Raw genomic sequence first — 26,884 nt, 5'->3', positions numbered from 1 at the left:
CAGACAAACAAACAAACAAACAGACAAATTGGGGTGAAAACATACATGTAACCTCCTTGGTGGAGGTAATGATGTTTGCATCAATATAACAATGCTATACACACACATAAAATAATCCATTTTGAATTATTTTTGTGAAGTCATTATTTTGGATTTGACAAAAAAATTTCTCATTTGGCTAAGATAATTTTATATGGATAAAAGAATTGAAATTTGACTAAAACAAAATAATAATAATAGTAATAAAAAGAAAAAGATTATACCCCCCCCCCAACCATACTTGGTACAAATTAACATTGCCATATTAAATTGACAAAACTGAAGATTCTGTCCATATCATTTGTCAAAATATGATGATATATTATACATGTGGTTGTTCAGTTCACAAATATAATCTCCAGACTTGTTAATTAATCTTAATGAAGTCGCTTGCTAGTGCACTTGACTTGTTTTATGGCCTAACATGTTATTATATAACGCTAGTGGAGGTGTGCAATTTGAGTAATTAAAATTAGTATGCACCGCCAAAGAGTGTGGCATTGAATCCACCATAGATAATGCATTTGTATATAAGACCTTCAGAAGAAATATCTGGGGGTTGAGATTGAGAGAGATTTGGAGAGGGACTGTTAGAGAGCTAGGAAGATGGACGTGAGCCATGGGAGATGGTTCAATAGTTGAAAACTTCATGTTGATCATGTAGCTAGCAGCCCGGGAGCCACCGGCTCATATGACGGTTATTTTGGAGAATATTAGATTTGGCCTCGTTTTCAAAACTTGAAGCGGCGGCCTTAGCCAATTTGGCGGGAGGAGCAGGCATAGAGACAGGTAAGATGAACAAACGTTTATACGCTGATATGTTGATAATTTTACTAATGCACTTGACAGAACGATAAAGTTTATTCTCAAGCTATATTTTATATACCATAGTAGTGTTTAAGTATTGGTTTCACTGAATCTTCTATCAAGTTACTGACGTGTTCCAAAGTGGCGGCACACAGAACCCAAATGTAAACACGTTCTTTTGAATTGTGCCAAATGCAGATAACAATGATTTTTCTTTATCTGTTCAGTTTTTTTAATAGTTTGACATTTGTTTTTGAACAGGTAAAAAATTTAGGTAGGAACCTAACCTGTAACTTATCGATTTTCTACATTTCCGACAGGTAGTATATTTTGCAATGTTCTGAGTAACTACATGGGCAGTCTTGTGTTACATCTTGAATGAATGTCGATGTTTAATATTGAATTTTTGCAATTTTTTTTGTGTTTTGAAGTTAACTATATTAAATACTTCATGAAATGACAGTGTGTGTTGTTGGGGCGATCACAGTAGAGTGAATATAGAGGCAGTCTTGCCTCATGTCTTGTATGAATGTCACAATAAAATATTGAGAATTTGCCTTCTTATGCTTTTTTTTTGTGTTTTGATGTTTATTAATAGAAATGGCTCGCAAAATGACATGTAGTAGGCCTATACTTGATTCTGTATAGATAGATATATTATGAGAGGGGGATAGGTCACTTTTGAGGATATGAAAGCCATTTTTTTAGATATTCTGCATATTCCTTTTCATGCTATTTCTTTGCATTTTGATTTAAGTAAGATGAAAAAAAAGTAATATTTTGAAATTTCCATGAAAAAGGAGTGAAACTTGTATAAACTGATAAAAATATTTATCAGTTATTTATTATTATCATGTACAAGAATGCCCAAAAAATAATAGGTTTAATATTTTATCTACCTTTTTATACTTTCAGTGACCTAAAGTGTTGACATTTCAAAGGCTTGTGTTATAACAATTAGGATGTCAGTGTTACACAGCTGAGTATACATGTATACATTGCCAAGTAGTGAGTAGCTTTTCATATCAATTTGTTGGTATATATCACTTGGACATATTTTTTATTTTAATCATAAATTGAATAATATATCATGCCCAAGAGAAAGCTTAGCTAGGACATTTACCCATGTGTTTTCCTTGTGGTCCCTGTCCAAGGTGTGGGAAAGTCGATTTATAGTTGTTGGATGTTGATGTCAGTGAAAAGCAGTGTTATCTGCCCTGCATGTGTGTGCATGGTATGAGTGTGGGGCCACACATGCTTGTAAATTATAGTTGTGAAAGATACAAAATTGAAAACCAACCACAAGCATCTTTTTAAAAATATGAATAACACATTTTGACTTTTAACATGTTTGCCCCTTTGGCAGGGTACTAATGTACGATATCAATATGGGGGAAAACTTGTTAGTCAAAATAAGTTTTATTACATTTGTTACCACCATTTGTTGACCATTTGCAATACATACGTGCATACTGTGCATCATAAAATGCCAAGTGCTATAACATTGTGTATATGTTTTCAAATTGTGATAGCCATCATAGGCAAATTTTTGTTAGAAGGAACAGTTTATTTTTGTTTAAAATCTCCCACACACACAAACACATGCGTTATAAGTATGTGAGGGAAAAATGTTTCATGAAAAAAAGAACATTATATTAACAATATTCCTCCTTTGTTTTAATTTATAAATAATGTGTACCAGTACAATAATTAGTGTATTATAGTTGTGAACACTGTAGTTTGTAGACTTCAGAGCTTCATTTAAATGGGAATTTAATTGATTTAAAGATTCGCATGTTTGCCACTGCTCAGCTCTTGATGATGAGGTCATTGATCAATATTGATACACTTTTAGAGTACTATTTTAGATAATTCGATTGATACCAGCTTCCCTATTATCAAGATTGTGGTTTATTATTTATACTGATTTTAGTGTGTGTTGTTGTTGTTGTTGTTGTGTGTGTGTGTAAAGATATATGCAGTTAGAAAAGTGTTTTTGAATGTTACTTTTTAAATCTTTTTAATGTTTTAATCTAATATTTTTCTAGGCTTGAAGAACATGAAAGGGACAAGGATTAATCATTTTGCCATTCCTTGGCAATTATGACAGAAGCTCAAGCAGCTATCATGAAGCCATAAATAAAGTTATTTAATCCTTTTAAAACTGAAAACATTCTTTTAAAACTTGGTTACAGTTCTTTCTAATGAATAAAATACATTAACAGATTCATGTAACATCATTAAATGTGAAAGTTTTTAAATGAAGTTTGGCTGTGAAATCACCACTATGACACTTACAAAAATAAATTCAAATAAAAATATAGACTGGTACAGGACTAACTGGTATCAGTGATATAAATTTCTGATCCCAGGTAAATTAATAAAATTATATTAATTGTTTATATTGATCCTGATTTTAAAAGGAGTAGTGTGTCCTGTGGCTATACAGGTAACTGTATGTTATGATCAAGAAGTGTAAAATAATTGCCATATCAATGTGTTGCTAAAGTAAAAATAATTTTTGCCACAAATATACATGTATATTTGCATCAGCTTTAATCCCTGTTTGCTTTCACAATATTGATATTTTTGTTGATGATATTGTTTTAAATGTTATATAGTGGTTCATATGTAACAAACAAAAAGCAAATTAGATTGATAAAAAAGTCTTGTTTGTTTTGTTTTTATTATTATTTCAATAAAAAAGAAACTGGCAGCGGGTGGCCTCGTGTAATAGATAAATGTTTATTTACAAAAAAAATATGAAATGTTTGTGTTTTCATTTCCTCCATTCTTCCTTTACCCATGTAAAGTCTACTGAAAATTTTATATGGATTTTAGACTATAAATAAATAAATATTGTTCTTATTATTATTATAAAAAGTTATGCAGTGTAAAAGAAGCCAATTGGACTGTTTTTCTAAGCTTCTCTTCTCTATATAGACAATATTGTGCGGGTGGGGAATTCAAAACAAGGTTAGATTACAACAACAATGTACTAAGTCAAAACGAGGCTGGCTTACGGTTGTTGCAAGTACGATTTTTTTTACATACACGGGTGTGAATCAATTTGTGCCATTCCTGGATAACGGTAAAGTTCCTTACATGCTGAATAAATTTGCCACAATTAACTGATAATTTGAAGTTGGAACCTGTTCTCTAAAAATGCAAGCATTAGAGGTAAAGTTGAACTCCCGTTACAGCTTTGGTAAAACTTCGATTTCAAATTCACTTTTGAACACAAAATAGGGTTTAGATCAACTCGAGGAACATCTCACATCATTTGAAATTTATTTCTAAAGATGACAGTATACATAACAAAACTCTCATACCCTTAGTAGTCAAGATATTCTACCGTTTCTGACACCCTATAAATCTAAAAAAAATGCACGCAATTCAAATTCTAGAACTTCCGGTTTGGTTAAAAGCCACCTAGCGGCAGACCGGTGGCTCCCGGGCTGTAGAGAGCGTCATCAAATAAACTGATTAAACTGGTCATTATGTGTCCTTGGGTTTTCTTTGAGCGGCTGTATGTAAAGCTGACATGAACCATGGAATTGCGGATTGCGTTTTGCGCGTTATAAAAAGTTATCATTACATTACTATAAAAAGTTTTCATTACTTAGTGTGCATTATTTTCTTTTTTACTAGGCTGGCCTCTCTACATTCTTCAAGTCTGGAAAGCTGTATGACACATCCTATCATTCACTGGGAGTTTATTACAAATCTGTATGTACAGTAAGTAGCTGGTTCTTCTGTGTTCTTTAATGCTTTTTCAAAAGTTAGGATGCTGTTAGGGGTTTATTATCATCCTGATACCAAAAAATGAGTTTTTTCCTGCATCTAATTATTCAGTAATGTATTTATACTCGCCCTTCAAGAAATCGACACCTTTAAGAAATCGACGAAAACCAGAAGTACCTTTTTTATGTTTTTCCTGTCATGCACAACGTAACCACTGTGTTGTCAAGTTAAATAAAGCGTCTGGTACCTAGCACCAAATGAGGCATTCGAATGATTGTTTATGATGTGATCAGCACACTTTGTTTACACTGACAATTCAAGATCAGAAATAAACGATTTTAAGCAGTTTAGATTTTGACAATTGAATTTTTTATTATCTGCATGGTTATTTTCTCAACATCTGCATAAGCTACAAAATATTTCTCATCAGAAAACACCTAGCAGCTTCCTTAATACATTGATGCCATGACGACTTCCAGTTTTTGTTGAGATCTTGAAGGCATTAGCATTAAGGTTTGCTGCACATTTCTATTTCAAAACTTGAATAGGAAGTCATATAGTGGCAAATTTGATTTTACCTTTTACTTATCCCCATGATTCAGTTACAAATTGTAGTTTTCAACAAAAAAATGAGAACTATTGTTTACTGCATTTTGTAGAGGTTGTCAAGCACAACCCTGGAGGTGGTGTCCTTTTTTTTTTTCCATACAAATGAGCTTACTCTGGCTGGTGGTACAATACCCAGGGGTGGTATTGCCTCTCTGATCCTCTAGTTGAATAATTAGATGCAGGGAAAACCTCATTTTTGGTATCTGGATGATAATAAAGGGTTGTAATATCCTTAAAATCATAACTTCATAAAAATAACTCATTCTTCTTGATTGCATTTATTGATTATTGAGTAATTTTACTAAAATTATTTACACGGAGGTGTTTAGAAATTTTACAGTAATTTGTAGATGACATACTGTTAAGAATGCTATTTGATGTGGAAAGCCATCCTAACTTGTCACAAAAAGTTAAGTAAAAATTTCAAGAGCTCCCCCTTTCCCCCAATCAACTCACAAGAATCCTTTTAGTGCCCTTTGATGTATTTTGTTTTCAATGTGTTTTAGGATGCAGAGTGTGATACCACAGGGGTAGAGCTGGTCCAGAGTTTAGCTGTTGTCTATGAACCACCAGTACGACAGGGTGGCAAGCAAGGTACTGGGTCTACTCCTGAGCATTTTTAAAAAAGCAGAAATATATTCATTGCCAATTTTGCAGCTTCAGTTTTTTATAAGAGTTGAATTTTTTATTGACTTTTGGAGATTCCAACTCACTGATTGATATAATAATGATATTAAGGAGTTATTGTACTCTTTGCAATATATAAAACATATATTGAATGCACATATAATATTAAGATATAGTATTGATATGAAATTTGATTCAACCTTGAAAATAAATATTAAAGATATAGTTTAAATAAAGTATACTGCCCATCATATTTTAAAAAGATAACAGTTATGAATAGACATATAAGTGCAATGTGTATCAGTTTGGTATGAGAAGTGTTTCTATATCCTTTGGTCCAACATTTTACTAAAACAAAACTGTAATGATTTTTCTATGATGACACAGGCCTCTGGTAAAAATTTAATCTATGGGTATGTAATTCAATTTCATTAAACATTTTTATTTGAATAACTTAGTAATATAACTCCTTTCTATTTTGAGGTGAGATAGCATAAATATTGGCATTTTTAAGATGTGACTTTGACTATCCATGGCCTTGAAGACTTTTGCTAGTCACATTTTCTAGATATTTATGTATCAGCATTGCATAATCTAAAATTGATGGTTATTATAAGCTGTTAAGCATTATGTGGCATTGCATCAAAATTGACCAAAATATTTTGTTTTCTGCCACTACAAATGCTCTAAAAGGAAAGCTGTGTTACTTATTATTTTGTAACTTACAAGATGATTGACATACAGCTCAAATTTGCAAACCAGCTAGATTGGATATTTTCCTTTCTAGCTGTCTGTACATTTGACAGCTTTGCTGCCTTGTTAAAAATTGTCATAATTATGAGAGAAAAAAATCACATGCAATATCTCATCAAAATGGTAAATAAGCTGCTTTGGTTGTGGCTCTCATTTCATTTTTCCTTTCCAGACTGGTCATTCAAGTCGCTGTTTGGTCGTTTCTTAACTAATTCCTGTCCTGTTGCAGAAGCAAGCCACATTTTAGTGGATATAACTGGCAATAAGGTAACCTGTTCATTTAATTTCATGTTATTTTCATTTAATCATTAAGACTATAAAGTGGGACCCATGTCTCAAAACATTGGTAAAAATTTTCTGACTGACCTAACAACTTCTGACTTAACTGACTTGATTCTTCTGACTGACTTAATGACCTCAAAATCTATACTGACAGTCAATGAAAACTCATCATTTATTTATCAAATAATATTCTAAGTTCCTTTGGCACATTAAGAAAATAACCATTTTCGTGTGAAATATGACCCATTATTCAGTCACACAAGGTGAAATAAAGGTCAGAAAAGATCATTAAAATGCAATGTCACGTGATCAGATCTCTTTGGTTCCGCCCATCCTCCAGCATCCCCAGGGCCCGCAGTCACTCTTTCAGTGTCAGATGTGACATTACTGAGCTTTTTTGTCATGTGTCATACTGGATTTGGTGACTACCCTAAATAGGCTTAATTAATCACCATATATTGAACCTGATTAATTCACACCAATCACGAGACAGGAAAAACACATGATTTTGTAACAGCTGATCACAAAATCACTGAAGCGGAAATTTTAAACATCCGAGTGGTCAGCCCACTATCTTATGACCAAACAACTGCATTTGTACTCATTTATATGGTTGGAATTGATTCCCGGTAAAAAAAAAATACTAGCAAGTTTTTTTTATGCATTTTCATTGACTGTCAGTATATTTGTTTGTTTTTTGGTATGTTTCTAACAGACAAACAGAACCAAAAACAATCTCCTTGGCAGAGGTAATGACATCTGCAAAAAAGTTTGAGCTATAGGTATTGGACATAACTTCTTCCCTAGAACAGCATTTCCTATACAAGATATCCACTTCAATTCTGTGACTACTGGTGGTCTGCAGATGTCCTATCAAGGATTTTCCTGCCAAATGGAATTTATCTTGAAAGAAAAAAAGGAGTATTTTCAGCTACCCATGAATTGTTGCTTGACCTGCCCCTGCACTCAGATACTTTACTGCTGAGATGCTTTACTTTTACTGCTCCAGTGTTCCAGAGTATTAAAATGTCAACCAAACTTCAAAGGCTGCATTCAGAACAATGGACTAAGTAGTCCGTGGGTCAAATATGCCATCTAATCCACTGCTAGACACCGAACAGATTCCCCATGGGGAAGTATTCAAGTGTGTCGGCCATATTTGGCGTCCCACCAAAAAGCTTACCATCTTATCCCTTTATAGACCCCTATCGGGATTATGCAACAAGCAATCAAGTGGGTCAGATGTTTTTTTGTCCTCAGATAACTTCAACAAGAATTGGTTTTAGAAATCTTACACTTTATCACTTTTATATATTATTGTACAACCAGCACAGACACTATTCATTAATAGGAAGTCAAATTTAGAAATCATATGTGCCACTAGATTTGACCTTTGCCCTACACTTCAAGGTGAAACAGGCAGATATTTTGTAAACATCTGAATTTTTTGTGTAAAATTATTTGTACGTATTTTCAGATACTGCATAGACCTTAACTTTTATATTATGTTGAGAAGTTACACTTGGGTTTGGAGTCAGTTGGTGCATTTGGAGAAGCATTCATTAGATTATGAAACTGCAAACTCTTTGTAATTTTTGAACTGTAAAAAGTAAAGACCTGCATTTTGAAAATCTTGTCAAGTGTAACAATTTTTATAGACAGACACTCACACTGTAAGTGTCTATATATATTCTGATCAATCCATCGGTCTGTGTCGTCGCTGTAGATGTTGCTGTCAGACACAACTGCCAAACTGTATTTATAACTCCTCCATCTCAGTGCACCACAAACTTCCATAATCCCATTCACAACAAGAAAGAAGGGAACAAAGAATATTGGTTGTTCGATTAATGGTATTATGCACGCTAATAGAATGAATCAAGTGCATAATGGGGTTAGGTAGTGACGCTCCCTTGATATAAATAGCAATATGAATTTCATTTGAGATTACCCCTCTATGGGAGAATTGAGCATGTGTGAAATGCGCATGTGCATAAATAAGCTCTGGAGATTGTTGACGCCATAAAATGTCGTTTGACTACACCAAACTTCTCTTTTTGTTTTACTTTAAATTTACTGAGTGACTTTGTTTGGTAAAGAGGCAGGTTTCTTTAAAGAATCAGCATGATCAGTTCTTTCTGTTTTATTTATTTATTTGCACAATTTTGGTGACAATTCTGTCGTAAAATGCACTTTTAAAAATACTAGACTTTACATTTCTTAACCTAGAAGAAATTTGCCCATGATATTCATTGAACTGGAATATACTACCACTGGTGGCATAAAAAACCTGGAGGCAGTATCTTCTCTGATCCCCTAGTTTCAAGTGAGGTCACTAAGCCTCCTTGCACATGTGAAGTAATGAATAGATTTTGGTAATCATGTTGAAATTGTTCCAGACTCTCGCTTACCACTTTCATCTCAGTCCTCCACCTGACAGGGTGGAGACTGCCACCAGAGGTGGAGACAAAAGAAAATTCGCCATTTATGATGCCAAGAAAAGACCTCCCAGTGGACTAAATCTGGCAGCAAAGTACAACAGGAATGTTATATACAAACAACCACAACCACCGCAACTTCATGCTCACAGATTTATTACAGGTTTGTAGTTGTCACTTTCTGTAGTCATGCTCAGCAGTGGATTACTGTATAAATGTTATATTAAGCATACGCCAGGAAGGTGTAAATGACATGTTTAAGGCCCCATTCACATAAAGACACCATCAGACTACACGGATCGACTTAACTCTGTGATGGTTAACCCTATGGGAGTACAGCATACATGTATACTGAGAGCATGAGAGTATGGGGGATTCCCCATTCTTGCACCCCCACCTAAATATTCCCAGTTCCCTCATATCATAGTTGTATTATAATAAAACAACAAATAGATAGCTAGATACACAGATAAATAGATAATTTATTGTAAACAAAATGCACCATGGAAGGCATGCTATTTTTTCAACTGTTGTCCTTATGTTGTTAAAAAAAAAAAAATATATATATATATATATATATATATATATATATATATATATATATATATATATATATTTTTTTTATTGCTTTTTCCAGTATATGAATGTAATTAATTAATGTTAGTTATAGCTGGTACACTTCTTCCAAATCCATAAATACATTTTAGAAACTAGAAAAAAGGATTGTGTGTACTGGATCGCAGTTCTCACGTTATGGTAATGCCTTGACCCTTTCAGTGGGGAAAAAAATTGTGAATTTTACAGATAATGTATTTTTTCATAATTTCTTTAAATTAGAGCATTAGAGTTGTTGCAACAAAATTTCAAAGCAGACTATCTTATAGTTCTATTTTGTGCATTAAAAGCACTCCAAATGCTATAAAAATATAATTTTTGTGATTTTAAAACGTTGTATCTGAAATTTTGATAATTTTTGCTCATTGAAAAGATTGAGGCATTACTGTAAATAGCAGCATTGAATTTACAAAAGTATCTAGGACTCTTTATTATGTCTTGCAGCAAGAATGCTTCCTTGTTGTATTATAGTTTGCAAGTCCTTGGTCTGTTAAGCAATTTTAAAATAGCTTGGTTAATCCAAAAGACTCAGTTTATGAACTAGAAACATTTACAGCATTTTTGTATGTGTTGGAATGTGTCAGATGTAATATTAATTTATTTTTGTATAACACTCCAGGTTTTGGCCAAGAAAATGGTGGCATTGTAACTATGTTGTTCAACACTGACCCTAAGGAGAATCTCACTGTCATCTACATGGAGATGGTCCCATGGTTCATTAAAATGTATTTCCACACACTCAAAGTGGAGATAGATGGAATGCAGGAAAACCCATGTGAGTTAAATGATGTGGTAACTAAAATAGAATTATCCTTTTCTTAGAGACTAAATAACATGTTATATCTGACAATTCTTGTGGCATCAGGCAATATCTTAACACCTGTTCCCATAAAGTCAGTTTAAAAAACTCCAAGATACTGGCAAAAGACAAACCATAGAAGCATGTGCACTTGAATTTAAGGAAATCCAACATTGATTATACATTGATTTATACCTCAGATAACTGACACATTGATCTTAAAATTCGACAGATTAAAGTCAATTTTGTTTAAGGTAACTGATTTGCATCATGTTTTCTTAGATCATTGCTTGTTAAACCATGAGCAGATGTCACACCACCATCCTCATAAACAATGCTCAAATATATGGTACTCCCACTATAGTACAATGCTTCATTCATACCATCTGAGCATACTTTTAGACAATTTACTGTCCATCAAATTGATTACTTGCTGGCACAAGTTTACATGTTCCATCCCCCCTTTACTTCTGTCTTTGACAATGAGAAGCTTGAAAATACAGACACTGTAAGTGCCTATATATATTCTGATAATTCTGTCTGTCCATGTTGTCAACATTGTTGTCGCTGTCCGACGCATGACATTCATCCCAAGCCATATTTTCGTTTTACTTTAAATATGCTGAGTTGCTTTGTTTCGTAAAGAAGCAGGTTGCTTTCGAAAATCGGCATGATTCATTCATATTTATGGTAATTATTATTATTATTATTATTATTATTTATTTATTTATTTATTTATTTATTTATTTATTTATTTTTTGCACAATTTTGGTGATGCTTGCCCCATAACTTCCAAATCATATTTTTGTTTTACTTTAAATTTACTGACTGGCATTGTTTGGCAAAGAAGCAGGTTGCTTTCAAAAATCAGCATGATAGTTTACATTTAGGTAATTATTCTGTTTTTTTTTCTTTTTGCACTATTTTGGTGAAGTTCACCCCATAACAGCCAAACCGTATTTTTGTTTTAAATTAAATTTACTAAGTGGCTTTGTTTGGTAAAGCAGCATGTTGCTTTCGAAAATCTGTATGAATGGTTTACATTTCCAGTATTTATTGCTTTTTTTTAATTAATTAATTTATTTTTATTTTTTTTTTGCATAATTTTGGTGACGTTGGCCCCACACTATGTAGCTTTGTTTGGCAAAGAAGCAGGTTGCTTTCAAAAAACAGCATGATCAGTTTACATGTACAGTAATTATTTTTAAATTATTTTTTATCTATTTTTTTTTCACACAATTTTGGTGATGATTGACCCATAACTGCCAAACCGTCTTTTTGCTTTACTTTAAATTTACTGAGTCACTTTGTTCGGTAGAAAGGCATGATGGGTGAAGTCGTAATTGCAATTTTGAGGTAAAAACTGAAAGTGTCTCATACACTTGTTATCTCACCTCCAAGTTGAAAGGTGTTAAATTGACAATTTAAAGGGATAATAACTCTTCGTATGAGATCTATATTTCACAATAAAAACATTGTGAACAACTCAAAGAAATGTAATATATTCTGTTTTACCACAAAAAACGACAGTTAAAGCTATTATTCTGATATCTGAGCTTGTCTTTAGACCATGTGACCTCCATCTGTTATGATCTCTTAAGAGATGATATAAAAAAAAAAAACTTTTTAGAAAAGAAAAACCAGGGACTAACTTTGAATGTAAAAATGGATTCATTAAATGAAGAGTTATTATCCCTTTAACCTTTGAGTTGCTTGTGGTTAAACATTGCAATGAGAAGTAAAAATGCTTATATTTTATATTTTCATTTTTTTTATTGATGCATTATTGAATAATTAGATGCAGGAAAAAAATTATTTTCTGTATCTAGAAGATAGTAATTAAGGGTTACAATATGCTACAGAAATTATTACGGAAGTACATGTATAGCTATCTTTGAAATTTCATGTCTGGTCTGATGGCAAGCGCAGATTTCAGAATAATTCCAATATCCAATAGAGTTTATTATATTTCTTTGAGTTGTTTACAATGTTTTATTGTTTAATATGAATCTCATACGAACAGTTGTTATCCCTCTTGTCTTGGACATAATTACGAAAGGACATGAAACACGGCTTCTTCCTTTGAAGCTATGTGCATTCGGGTAAACATTCGCCCATTGTCTCAGATAAGCTGTTTTGATAGCTCCATGGGAGCCTGAACAGCTTATTATCAAGGTAGCATGTTCTGTGCCTCAGTGATTTTCTTTTGTTGATAACATGGATAACATAATTTCTCACGGTCCCTCGTGGTTGCTATGATAAAGCATTGCCGCCATCTTGCAGTTGCGCGCACATAAGCTTGCGTCAACACGTGGAAATTTGTTTCGAGTTTTCAGTATCTTTTTCTTGTAACCTCATTAAAACAGGTTCTGGCATTTGTCTATACTTGTTATCATTTCAAAGATTGTATTGATCTATGTTGAGCTGATGTATAAGTGGTTTTAAAGCAATATATCGGCCGATTCATGTGTGGTGCCATTTTCCAACGACAGCTGATATTGAGGGTAATGAAATTATCAATTAACATCCCCAAATTCAAGCAGACAATAGCCGGTAAAATGAACATATATATACAGTATATATACAGTTCACTGTAGTGTTGATGTCAACTTTGATAAAAAGGTTATTAAAAGCACTCCGGGCACTTTTTTGTTTGTCACAAATCCATGTGTTTTGCCATATTGCAATGAGAACCGATATTGAGGGTAAAACAATATTAACGAGCAACCCCAAATTCAAGAAGACGTTAGCCGGTAAAATGAACATATATATATACAGTTCACAAAAGTGTGGATGTCAACTATGATAAAGGGACATTAAAAGGCATTACGGGTGCGTTTTTGTGTGTCACAAATGCATGTGTGGTGCCATATTGCAACGAGAGCCTGTATTGAGAGTAGAAAATATTAATTATCATCCTAAAAATCACGCATATTTTAGCAAATCGCACTAATTTAAGCAAAGTATACAGCAGTGTTTATGTCATCTTTATTTAAAAGGTGAATAAAAAATACCGGTCTAAAAGAAATGTCAGCAACCTAAGAAATCGGAGAGAAACTGCATCATTTTAATTCAAGACACGATTGAAGGTTTCATTATTCCCGCATTGCAGGCTCATTTCTCACACAGAGAGAAAAATTCGACACTAGAAATATTTTCCTATTGGATCTTAGCTAAAAACAAGTACGCTGCACTACAATTATACAATTTTGAATGCTCATTTTATGGCAACAAACAAGATTGCCTTTACCACATACCACGTTTTGAATTTCTCCATGAACAAACATATCAAATTCTCACATAGCTTCCAAATTGATAGAACAAATTGTACTTATAATTAATCTCTATAAGTTGATTGTCTCATCCACCGGAAGGATTGCCTCACGTTATCGCGAACTACCTGCCCAATTGTCACAAAAAGTCATCGACAACTGCGATATGCTCGCTACCTGTACGGGAGGTCCGAACGCACATGGTTTCATGAAGAGCTCGCACTAAGCCGATTATCCTTTGATCTTGCTCCTCGTTTCACGTCCTTTCGTTATTATGTCCAAGCTTTGATATATGTATAAGTAAGCAGGTTTGTGTGAACCAAGGCTTCTACTATAAAGCCTGTGATAGATAGCTTTTGACTGAGATGAAAGTTTACTAGGCCTGTTTATTAAGTATTCCCATATGCAAGGCATCAAGACTTTTCACTGTTGATGCAAATGTGGCATTGGTTGTTTAGCCAGAGCAGTGAATGGTGCAAAAAATTCTTCAGATTTCTGTATAGGTCAGGTAGATGAGAAGGGGAAGATGAAATGAGGGAAAGATGAGAAGTGCAAGATAAGAGAATATTCAATCAGAAAGGTTCCTTGAGAATTAAATGAGAATAGAGAGGTTTCAGTTACTCTAATGGTGCTTGTCACATGCAAGATTAATATTGCCAGCTATTTGTCATTATAATTTCAAAAATTTGTCTCAACTGAAAGAGTTTAAAGTTGAAGTTGTTGATGTACAAAGTCATTGTAGATTTCTATCATTGTCATGTTTTAGTGCATATCCATTATGTCCAAGCCAAGGACCGACAGCAACCATGTCTAATGGAAGTTATTCTAAAGCTTCCTGCTAACACCACCACTAAGGTCAGCATAGACTTTGACAGGACATTTCTAAAGTGGACAGAGTACCCACCTGATGCTAACCATGGCTTTTATGTGACCTCTGCAGTGGTCAGTACTGTCCTAAGCCATGCTGGTCAGTACACTGCCCTCCCACAGCACAGTGATAAGCTGATATCACTCCTCAGGTACGTCAATCTTCACACCTGGGGCCTGTTTCACGAAGCAGTCATCAGTTAGTATAAATAACGACAGAACTATCTCGCTAACGAGAATACTTCTCAAGAAAGTGCCATAAATGTCCTAACTCTCTAACATTTTAACCGCACATGAACCGCACACGAATGTCTGCTGTGATGTCGTCGTAAAGGATCTCCACTACCTCTCCACTGTTTGTCTTATCACTGACAGATGAAACCTATTATAATTTTCATCATTGTTCATTTATTCTCAGACTGATGGATTCTAATGGATTTTGCCTCTGATGAAAACATCATATACTCCGTTGCCCTCTGGCGGCACGGATGGCAAGAGAGGCAGCCGCCATATCATATTGCATACAAACAACAGAAAACGTTAACTAAGCAACCTTTCTCTTTCATTCTTTACGCATAATTATGATGAAACTCTAGAGTTTGCGAGTTGCCTGACCAGTTGATAAATATCCATGGTAACAATGCACAATAACGAACGAGATAACTAGAGATAGCTTCGTGAAATGGCACTTATAACTAGCAAGATTCTAGCAACCGATCACTAACTAAAGACAGCTTCGTGAAACCGGCCCCAGGCTACTTACATATTTGTTAAGTTTTTTTTTTTTTTTTTTTTGAGACATGACATAATTTGCCTGAGAAATGAAGTATACGAGTATAATATAAAAGAAGTTTTCAAGTTTTCTTTTACAGTAATTACTGATCTTTTCAATGGACAAAATAAATCAATATGTATAATTTTAATATCATAAAAATTATATTTCATGTGCGGAATGTGCATCAATAAGCTCTGGAGATTGTTGTCGCCATAAAATGTCATTTTACTACCCCAAACTTCTCTTTGTGGTGCTTTTACCGTATAGGATAGAACAATAGAGTTGCCTACTTTTTAATTTTGTTTCTATCACTCAGTAAGAATCTTCTATTCTTAGACTGCATTCCCACGGATATTTAGATCGATCTATCCCTCTGGGGAGTCTCACTATATTGCTGTCAACTTCGCTGGTGTAAATATCTGTCACGCCTAGTAAAGCTGTTAGGGGGTAATTATCTTTACCCTAGCTGATTCGGTAGGCATGACAGACATTTAAGCCTCTTGAGCTGACAGCAATTTAGCGTGAACCCCCAGGGAGTTAGGTCGATCCAGATGGATCGATCTAAATCTATGGCAATGCAGTCTTAGGCTTCGTTCACAGTCTTAGGCTTCGTTCACACTTCGTTTGCTTATAGTAACTGGCTCGTGCTGCCAGTAATTACGCCGCGGGATATTCAGGGCACAGACCGTGATCATAAGATAGCGCGAATAGAAAATAGAATTTAGAAAATAGACATTGCATGTGAATGAAGCCTTAGAAATTATGACAAAAAAAGTACAGTAACTGTAAAGTTCACAGTTTTCTTCCTTTGAAAAGATTGAGTAATTACAGTATCCAGTCTTTTATTAAGGGGTTGGCTTCATTAAAAAAGCCTACATTTGACAAAAAGGCCTTTTTCCAGTTTCCTTTATGTGGAATGCTCATCTTAGTACAATGAAATAAACTATTTATAGCACAAACTCCTTTTTTGTTGCTATTCAAGTGGTGAAGAGTTAATCATCACTTTTTCTGCTTTGTAAATTAGTGTGAGATTATAATCAGTTTTCTGCTTAACACTGTAAACAAGTAACATGTTATCATTAAATTTGGTAAATAGGGGTTGAATTACAATCTGGTGCCATTATTATGTGATAAGTATTTGTTTAGAAGCAAAAATGTTCCATTGAAAAAGGCATTATTGTACCACCAGCGTCTCGTCCACCGTATCCGTATCATATGCTGGCTCCACCACCATGTCACCGTTACCACTTCTCCTCCTAGACTACAAGAGCCTGGGTATCTATCTGTTGGATTTAGGTCACATATAATTTCAACTCGTTCCAAGTGAATTTAGGGCTTTGTTGGTGTACAGGTCTAGGTGTGGCACTTGTGGCAATGTACCCTTGTCCAAGATTTGCAAAATTAAAGGCTAAAAATCTCCCATATTGAGGGAATTATGGGAAAAATTTCTATAGATGGATGACCGAAAGTCACATGTGGAGATTTCAAATATGCCTTTGGATTTGACCTTTGACCTTTAATTCAAGGCCAAACACATGTGATTCACTGGCCCCAGATTTGTTTTCAGTGGCCCTGAGCATTAATGTCGAGCCCTGCTTTACAAATTTGGATTTGACCTTTTATTTTTCCCCATGAATTTGTTATAAATTGTAATTTTCAACTGCATTTTGTAGAGCTTGTCAAGCACAGCATTGTAGGTGGTTTTTTATGTACAGAGACAGATGTGTCTGTACAAATAGATGTTACCTGCATCTGTCATCGCTGTAGTTGCAATTGTAGTTGTAATTGTAAGTCCTAGAGACATCTTGTGTTTTTGCATTTGATAGAGCATGTCAAGCCAACACTGGTGTACATTTTTTTTTGTTTTTCATAGAGTTATAAAAATTTCGAACATCTGGAAAAGATAACATAAGGCACAGCGAGACAGATATCTTCTGGTCAAAAATGACATTATTTCCTAAAATTGGAACATCTGGAATTCCTAAGCATCTCCCATTTCATAAATTTTAACCAAAATGACCTTTTCTTTATTTCAATTAATTTCTTCTGTACGAAATTTATAGCACATTACTGTAACTCCAAAATTGCCACATTTTAGTTCCTTATATCTCCCAAACTGCTCTTAGTAACTATTGAAGTTAAATAGGAAGTCATATACTGGCAATTTAACTGTGACCTTCAAATTGACCTTTGACCTACTTTTCTTTAGTAAGATTTCTGTCCCTTATATCTCCAAAACTGGCAGAGATACGGCCAAAGTTAATATTGAACTTGAATGGGAAGTCTTATACTGCCAATCTAACTATTACCTTGAAATTGAACTTTGGCCTACTTTTCACAGTGAACTGATCTTTGCAAATTTTCTGTCCCTTATATCTCTAAAATTGGCACAGATATGCCCATTGATACTACTGAACTTGAATAGGAACTCATATATTGACAGTCTTCCTGTGACCTTGAATTTGACCTCCTTCATGCCATAAACTGCACTTCACAAACTTGGATTTTACCTTTTACTTTTCCCAATGATTTTGTTATAAATTGTAGTTTTCAGAAGAAAAAAAAAAAAAAAAAGAGAACTCTTTAACTGCTTTTTGTAAAGCTTGTCAAGTACAACACTGGAGGCGGTGTCCCTTTTTTTTCCCGCAGATGTGCTTGCCCCAGCTGGTGGTACAATACTTGGAGGCGGTATCGCCTCTATTATCCTCTAGCTGAACTAATTGTACCACCAGCATTGGCGCTGGCGGTACGCATGGTTTTAGTCCCGTCCTGTCCGTTCCGCCGGCTCCGCCGCCATGTTACCGTTACTGCTTCTCCTCCTAGACGGTAAGGGCCTCCATACCCATCTCTTGGATTTAGGTCACCTATAATCTCAACTCGTTCCATATAAAATTTGGGCTTTGTCGGTATTGGGGTCAGGTGTGGCACTCATTGCAATGCACCCTTGTCCAAAAATGGCAAAATTAAATGCTAATTATCTACCCTACAGAAGGAATCATGGGAAAAATTTCTACAGACGGGTTTCCAAAAGTCGTATGTGTAGATTTCAAATATGCCCTTGGATTTGACCTTTGACCTTTATTTCAAGGTCAAACGGGCCAAAATATTCAAAAAAACAATTTTTTTTATGAAAAAAAAATTGCGCTGTTATTCAGACACCACACAGACTTAACCAATAATATTATTGGAAAGTGTTACCCTTTGGGTCATCTTTCATCTCCGTGAATTTGGGGTCAATCGGTGCATTTTCACAGGAGTAGCGGCCATAAGATACCGAAACTGAAAATTGTCTCTAATTCGGGAACCGTTAATCCTAGAGACCCATTCTTTTTTGCATTTTGTAGAGCATGTAAAGCCCAACACTAGAAGTGGTGTCCGTTTTTTTGTATTCTATATGGTTTACAAGTTACGCTGTATCAAAAAGTACATATTGGTGGTGAAAGCAAAATGTGCAGTACGGTAATGGATAATAAATTTTGAACCCCGGAAAAATAAAACATAAGGCTTGGCGAGGCAGACAACTTGTGGTCAAAAATGACATTATTTCATCAAATTTAAACATCTGGAACTTCAGAGCACCTCCCATTTCAAGAATTTTGACCAAAATGACCTTTTCTTTATTTTAATTAATTTTTTCTGTACAAAATTTATGGCACATTAATGTAACTCCAAAATTATAACATTTAGTCCCTTATATCTCCGAAACTGGCAGAGATAGGTCCATAGTTACTATTAAAGTTGAATAGGAAGTCATATACTGGCAATCTAAATGTGACCTTGAAATTGACCTTTGACCTTCTTTACACCATAAACTGAACTTTGCAACTTTTTAATGCTTTTATTTTCAAAATTGGCAGAGATACGCCCATAGTTACTATTGAATTTGAATAAAAAGTCATTAGAGGCAATTTACTGTGACCTTAAAATTGACCTTTGACCTACTTTTAACCATGAACTGAACTTTGCAAATTTTGGTTCCCTTTTATCTCCAAAACTGGCAGAGATAGGTCCATGGTTACTATTGAACTTGAATAGGAAGTCATATACTGGCAATCTAAATGTGACCTTGAAATTGACCTTTGGCCTTCTTTACACCATAAACTGAACTTTGCAACTTTTTAATGCTTTTATTTTCAAAACTGGCAGAGATACGCCCATAGTTACTATTGAATTTGAATAGAAAGTCATACGAGGTAATTTACTATGACCTTAAAATTGACCTTTGACCTACTTTTAACCATGAACTCAACTTGGCAAATTTTGTTCCCTTTTATCTCCAATACTAGCAGAGATAGGTCCATAGTTACTATTGAACTTGAATAGGAAGTCATATACTGGCAATCTAAATGTGACCTTGAAATTGACCTTTGACCTACTTTTCATCATGAATTGAACTTTGCAAATTTTGGTGCCCTTTTATCTCCAAAACTGGCAGAGATAGGTCCATAGTTGCTATTGAACTTGAATAGGAAGTCATATACTGGAAATTTACTGTGACCTTGAAATTGATCTTTGACCTACCTTACTATGAACTGAACTTTGATTGTACCATTTTTAGTTATATATATTTTTTGCATATTTTGAGAATTCTTGTTGATTGCATTTTTTACAGCTTGTCAAGCACAAGACTGGTTTTGGTGTCCCTTTTTTGTGTGTGTGGGGGTCTATACGATTGCGTTTACTCCAGCTCGTAATACAATATTCGGAGGCGGTATCGCCTCTCTGATCCTCTAGTTTTGATATGTAGAAGTGTTCTTTTGATATTTTCTGCTTCTAAGCAATATTGTTAGGTGATTATGTAAAATTGATGGTAAACCTGTAATCTTATATTGTGTAATCAAGTGTCAAAAATGGAAATAAACTCATATCATTGCAGTTCTTCAGAATCAAGCTTTCAGTATGTTTAGAATCTCAGAATGGATTAAATTGGACATTTAAAATTGTTCTATTGATATTTTTCCCATCTCAGCAATTTTCTTAGTTGAGCATATAAAAATGACAGTAAATTGATTATTTTGTTTTATGTAAACAAGTGTTGAAAATGGAAAGAATTTCATTTTAGCACAGTTATCTCTGGTGTACATATTGGCATTTTCAAGGTGTGACTTAGAAATTTCATTGACTTAGAGACCTTTGCTAGTCACATTTTCTAAATATCCATGTTACCTGCAGTGCATTAATAATGATTGTGTGACTATGCTATTCAGCATTATGTAATAATGCATCAAAATTGAAGAAAACCCTATTTTGGACACTGCCACCAAAGTGACCATTAAAGGAAAACCATGTCAGTAACTCTTCTCAAACTTACAGGAAAGAAACATAGGACTTAAGTGCAGCTTAAGGTGGTAAACAAGTCTGATTGGTTGATTTTTCAGGAAGTTGCACATTTTTGTGAAAATTTGATTTTTCACAAATTGGCATTTTCAAGGTGTGACTTTGACCCTCCATGGGCTTGAAGACCTTTGCTAGTCACATTTTCTGAATATCCATGATACTTTTATTTTATTATTAAAAATTGATGGTCATTATGCTGTTAAGCATTATGTAATATTGCATAAAAGTGGAAGAAAACCCCATTTGGACACTGCTGCCAGGATGACCATTAAGGGTAAACCATGTTGCTTATGATTCTTTGGCCCGTATTCCAGAATCTCCCTTTAGCTTTAAGGGAGACTTAAAGTTGACCTTATACGAAATTTGTATTCCAAGACCTTTCTTTATCTCACTTGAAAGGAATCACTTAACAATCATCCTTAGCAAAGGAATCGGTCATTTCTAGAATCTGCCTTTGCTTAAAAATTTCTTTTATTTTCAGCTGAGGAGTCCTTAAAATGTAAGGTTGGTCTGGAGTAACTTTTAGTCTTCCTTAAGCAGCCATCGCTGTTAGCTCCATTTGCTGGTATGCAATAGATAAGTCTGTCTTTGAAAATACTGTCCCTGTTCCCATGTTGGCAAACATGTCTTCAATTTCTGGTAATGGGTATGTTTTCTCTATCAATACTTGATTTACAGACACTTTGAAATCCCCACATATTCTAATTGCTCCATTTTTATTGGGTACCCAAACAATGGGTGAGGCCCACTCACTCTGCTCTACTTTTCGTATCACTCCCTGGGCTTCCAATCTATCTATCTCTTCTTCCACTTGTCTGAGTGCATAGTGTACTCAGGGGCGGATTTAGGCCATCTTCTGGGTCTTCCGGAAGACAGTCAGATTTTTTAGTTTACATTGACGGGTATCTAATATTTTCTGTCGGAAGACGGTCAAATATTGAGGACGAATTAACAAAGATCATTTGGAAGACTGTCAGAAAATATCTCTGGATCTGCCCCTGGTACTGGCCTTGCTTTACAAAATATAGAGTTAGCCCCTTTTGCAATTTAATGTCAGCTTTGAATGGTGCCTTATCCTCGAACTCAATGGGGTTATCCATATCATGTTAATACAGCTAGGTTAGAAGTTTGAATAGCAGCTTAATTGGAATATTTTTTGTTATGTTTTCTATTTCTTTTTTTTTTTTTTTTTTTTGATTTTTCAAACATTATCAAGATGCGACTTTTAACTCCCATCCATCTGAAGCTCTACATTTTCTGTATTTCCACATAAGCAATAGTATTGGTGTTTCTGTCTTAAAACATCATGTAATATTATTTTATGCAATGTCATCATTTTCCACGTATTGGGATTTTCATTATGTGAATTTGAACTCTCATGGTCCTGAAACCGTAATCTTATTGACCATGTTACCTGTTGTACATGACTAAATTTAGTGTTGATTGACTGTGCTGTTATAAGCATTATTTATTATATATTATCAAAATTGACAAAATTACCGGTTTTCTGCATCTTTATTTTCTGCCTTTGGTCTGTACATTTGACAGCTTTGCTGCCTTGTTTTGTTGTCCTTAGAAGTATGCTGACTTCAGCTGGTGGTACAAACCCGAAGTCAGTATTGCCTCTCTGATCCCCTAGTTTTTACATCTTTTCTGATCAAATCAGAAGCCTTTCAAGAACTTACCCTGGCACTGGGTTGGAATTCTTGTGATTAAATTGGCATCAAAGCAGTGCAGATGATTGTTCAGGTGAAAGACATCTTTTTAAGTGATAGTACAGTTTTAACCCCCAAAATGATGCTGTCATGCCATCTGCTCAAATTGGCAAGTTTGCTGATATGTTTTTGTTTTTTTTTTATTTTTTTTCTCTCTTATAATGATAATTTTAATTTATTACAGCTACAGCAGATAGTAAGGTAAAATTCATAATGTACCAAATCCCATTAAATTTACTCTGAGAAGGTTGGATTGTAATATAATACATATTTAATTGATTATGATTTATACTTTTTCAGCTTGAATGATGACATTTCATCAGAGTTTTTATTACGGATTCACACAGAGACTTTATTAGTTTCCCTGCCAACACCCGACTTCAGCATGCCATACAATGTGATCTGCTTGGCATGTACTGTTGTGGCCATAGGTTTTGGTTCAGTGCATAATTTAACTACGCGTCAGTTTATAGAGGTGGATCCAACCAAGAACAAGGGGTTTCTGTCAAATATTAAGGACAAGCTCAAGAGGAAAAAGAAAGAAACAGATGCCAAAGTACACAAAGAAGAAAAATCAGACAGCATAGAAGAGAAAAAGAGCTGATGGGATAATTTTTATTTTAATGGTTGCTAAAAATGGTAATGGTACCAGGTAGAAGCAGCAAAATTGTACAACATTGTAAGGGATAAAAGAATATGAAGCATCTATGATTTTTCAAGCTAAAACTTTGGACAAAATCATAAGCCTGAAGACTGTAACAGTATGTAAGATTGTATTTATCAGTTCCTAGACACTGGTGGACTTTTGGTGATCGTGATAACTGTTGTTGGTCTTTTTCTCTTCCACCTTGGTTTTAGGAGGCAATAACAAATGTGGGGGTGTTTTAACATTGTCTTAAATGTTTTTTTAATAGTGGCAAAAAGTAATTTTTTTGGATAATAATTTTTCATCCCCCCCCCCCTCTGACATATGATGAAAATAAATATTGTTTGGGAAACAGGTAGTTAAAAACACCTGCCTTACATGTGTTTATGTGTTTCAGCATATAATATCATAAGTAGCAAGTAATGCTGGGAAGTTTGTCACATTTGTTTACATTTTGGAGTTCACAGTGTAAACAGAACACTAAGTATGAACAAAGTATGGTAAAAACTGAAATAAAAAGAAATATAAAGAAATACAGTCTCTTACAAAGTAAAACAGAACAAATATGACAAGAATAATAAATTAATTATATAAATGGGAAAGTGTTGTGCTGCATGTACTGCTAGATTTGACTAAATATAATGAAAATATGTTCTTAAAATGTTAAAATTCACAAAAATACATACACAGAAATGTGGCACTTCCTACTTGTACTGGCCCACAGACTTTGCCATCAGCAAAATCAACTTGGCAATTTTGTTAGTTGATGATATAAAAATGATAATTGGTAATTTTGTATTGTGCAGAGCATCAAGTTCCTAATTTTTTCTTACTTTTTAGAGAAAATTCCTATTTTAAATACCAAAAATATTGACTAACTGAGCTTGGACCCTACATACCTTTTTGAAGTACAATGAAGGAAGGTGCAAAGGTTACTCAAAATTCTGTGGACTTAGATGTTTAGATGCCAGTTTGCAACATGTATGGAACACACTGGAGTTTGTTAACTTAACAGCAGACTTAGATCTACTACACATCATATTCTTGATCTATGGGTTGCCATATGAAAGTTCATTATAATTGTGTTATCCTGCTTGTCCATGCGTCCGTGTCTCAGTGCATTAATAATTTCTGCTATCTTCTCCAATACCATTAGAGTTAGAAAGTTGAAACTTTGGAGAATGATAGACCTATCATCAGGGATGTGTGTGGGGACTTCAGCGTTAATTGTAGTGCAACAGGAGGTTGGTCTTTACTGGGGGTGGTTGATTCTTCATTCTTCTGACATTGTAAAAACTAAAATACCCCCCCCCCCCCAAACCATTTGAAATTGGAAGTTGAAACTATTGAGATTTATGGACCTATCATCATGGGCACTTCAGAATTTCAGTGTGCCTGGGGGCTGGGTTGTTCATGGGGTATGGTCAATACTTAAATGGATAATAACTCTTCATATGAGATCTATATATTTCACAATAAAAACATTGTAAACAACTCATAGAAATATAATTATTTATATTCTGTTTTACCACAAAAACAACAGTTATAGCTATTATTCTGATATCTGAGCTTGTCATCGCACCACGTGACCTCCATAGATGGCTATACTCTGTAATAATCTCTTAAGAAATTATAACAAACTTTTTAGAAAAAAAAAAACAGCAACTAGCTTTGAATGTTGAAATGAATTCATTAACCACTGGTAAGTATGGGAAAATTGTTGTTTACTCCAGGAAAATTCATTTTTTGGCCAAAACGAGCAGTTATTATCCCTTTAATTCTTTTCACATATTAATTTCTCCTTACACCTTTCAGACCATTAGAGCAAGGAAGTTCAAATTCTGGGCATTGAAGGGCCTATGATCTGCAGGATATGCATGGACAAAGTCCAACTGGAAGTTGGGCTGAAAGTTGGACTTTTGAAATTGTTCTGTTGATATTTATCCTATCTCAACAGTTTTCCTTGTTGATCATATAAAAATGACAGTAAAATGATTATTTTATGTAAAAAGTGTTGAAAGTGGAAAGAAACTGTATTTCAGTACAGTTATCTCTTGTTTACATTTTGGTATTTTCAAAGTGTGACTTGAAGATCCATGGGCCAGAAGACCTTTACTAATCACATTTTCTAAATATCCATGTTACCTGCAGTGCATGATTAAAGTTCTGGGATGATTATGCTGTTAAATATTATGCGATATTGCATCAAAATTAAAGAAAACTCTATCTTAGACATTATTAGCATTTTCATTTGTGACTTTGAACCTCCATGGGCTTGAAGCCTTGCTAAACACATTTTCTAAATATCCATGATACTGATATTTTATTATTGAAGATTGATGGTAGTTATGCTGTTACATGTAAGCATTATGTACATGTAATGTTGCATCAAAATTGAAGAAATGGGTTATTTTGGACACTTGTCATGATGACAATGAAGATTCATTGCTTATGATTCTCAAACTTACAGAAAGTAACATAGGACTAAAATACAGTCTGAGCTGGTAAAGCAGTCTAATTGGCTTCTTTTCTGGAAGTTGTGCATTTTTGTGAAATTTTCATTTTTTCACATATTGACATTTTCAATATAGGACTTCAAAATCCCATGGGCATAAAGCCCAATGGTAATCAAATTTTTTAAGTGTCCATGTTATTTATAGTAGATTATTAAAAATTGGTGGTAATTATACTGTTAATCATTATGTAATATTCCATCAGAATTGATCTTGTGCACTGCTACCTGTAGATATAAACAATGGATTTCCATGCGAAGCTTGCAGATTTTATAGAGGATTCCCATGCATTGTTTCAGTAAAAAAATATGTCGTAGGTTTTTTAAATCGATGTTAATATTGATAGAAGGGTTAGAGAAGTTGGATAAATGCGTGTATTTATATATAGTCTTACGTGATCTTAAAACATGAGTAAGACCATTTCTAGTCTGACAGCCAATTAAGTCGTCTCCCCTTACACATTCTCCTATTGTGAGCAGAGGTGTCCTCTATTGTGAGGGGAGGAAACTGCTTGGCCACTTAAGTCAATGTTAGATCATTTTTGACCTTAAAAGCAGCTTCAGTCCATTTTAAGACTACTGCTGTAATGATTAAGATTGTGTAAGATCACTTGTGAACTTAAATTGCACTTTAAGACCAAATCTAGCCCACTAGTGTATGTAATGATCGTGCAGTTACTTGTGCTCTGTATTGTTAGACTGGATGCAGTTAAATTCTCAGGTGTGTTAAAGTGCGTTTAGTAACTCAAAAATATTAGTTGACTTCATATTTCATATTGGTAAATATATAACACAAATCCATGTGTAGAGTTTTACAAACTATATATCTTAAAGACTTATTAGCTGCTTATGTAGCTGCACGGTGCTCAAGAAATTATTTGAAAAATATGTAAGTTCTTGCACAACATTGTAGAATTATAAAGGTTTTTATATTCAAGTATATCTTTAATTGCTGAGGTTTAATTTAAAAGAAGTCTGTTTATTGTAATTAATCGCACCATTGTACAGTAACACCAGCACATTTAAAGAAATTTCAGCCCACACTCA

The 26,884-nt window shown here is 34.3% G+C and overlaps 1 protein-coding gene across 1 annotated transcript in view; it reads left to right on the top strand.

The window, feature by feature from the left end:
• The window catches only part of LOC106158289 (GPI-anchor transamidase component PIGT), a 42,432-nt gene extending 15,548 nt beyond the window's left edge, over nt 1-26,884 (top strand). The window contains exons 4-10 of the mRNA XM_013534214.2: nt 4,498-4,584; nt 5,706-5,793; nt 6,752-6,846; nt 9,261-9,462; nt 10,534-10,689; nt 14,752-15,004; nt 22,980-26,884. Coding sequence (XP_013389668.1) covers nt 4,498-4,584; nt 5,706-5,793; nt 6,752-6,846; nt 9,261-9,462; nt 10,534-10,689; nt 14,752-15,004; nt 22,980-23,283 — 1,185 coding nt within the window. The 3' untranslated portion in view covers nt 23,284-26,884. The remainder of the gene's footprint in view (nt 1-4,497; nt 4,585-5,705; nt 5,794-6,751; nt 6,847-9,260; nt 9,463-10,533; nt 10,690-14,751; nt 15,005-22,979) is intronic.

The sequence above is a fragment of the Lingula anatina genome, chromosome 4 (assembly GCF_051362555.1).
Source record: "Lingula anatina isolate TDL-2025a chromosome 4, LinAna3.0, whole genome shotgun sequence".
NCBI classification, from domain to species: Eukaryota; Metazoa; Brachiopoda; class Lingulata; order Lingulida; family Lingulidae; genus Lingula; species Lingula anatina.
This window is presented reverse-complemented; position numbering and strand designations above follow the sequence as displayed.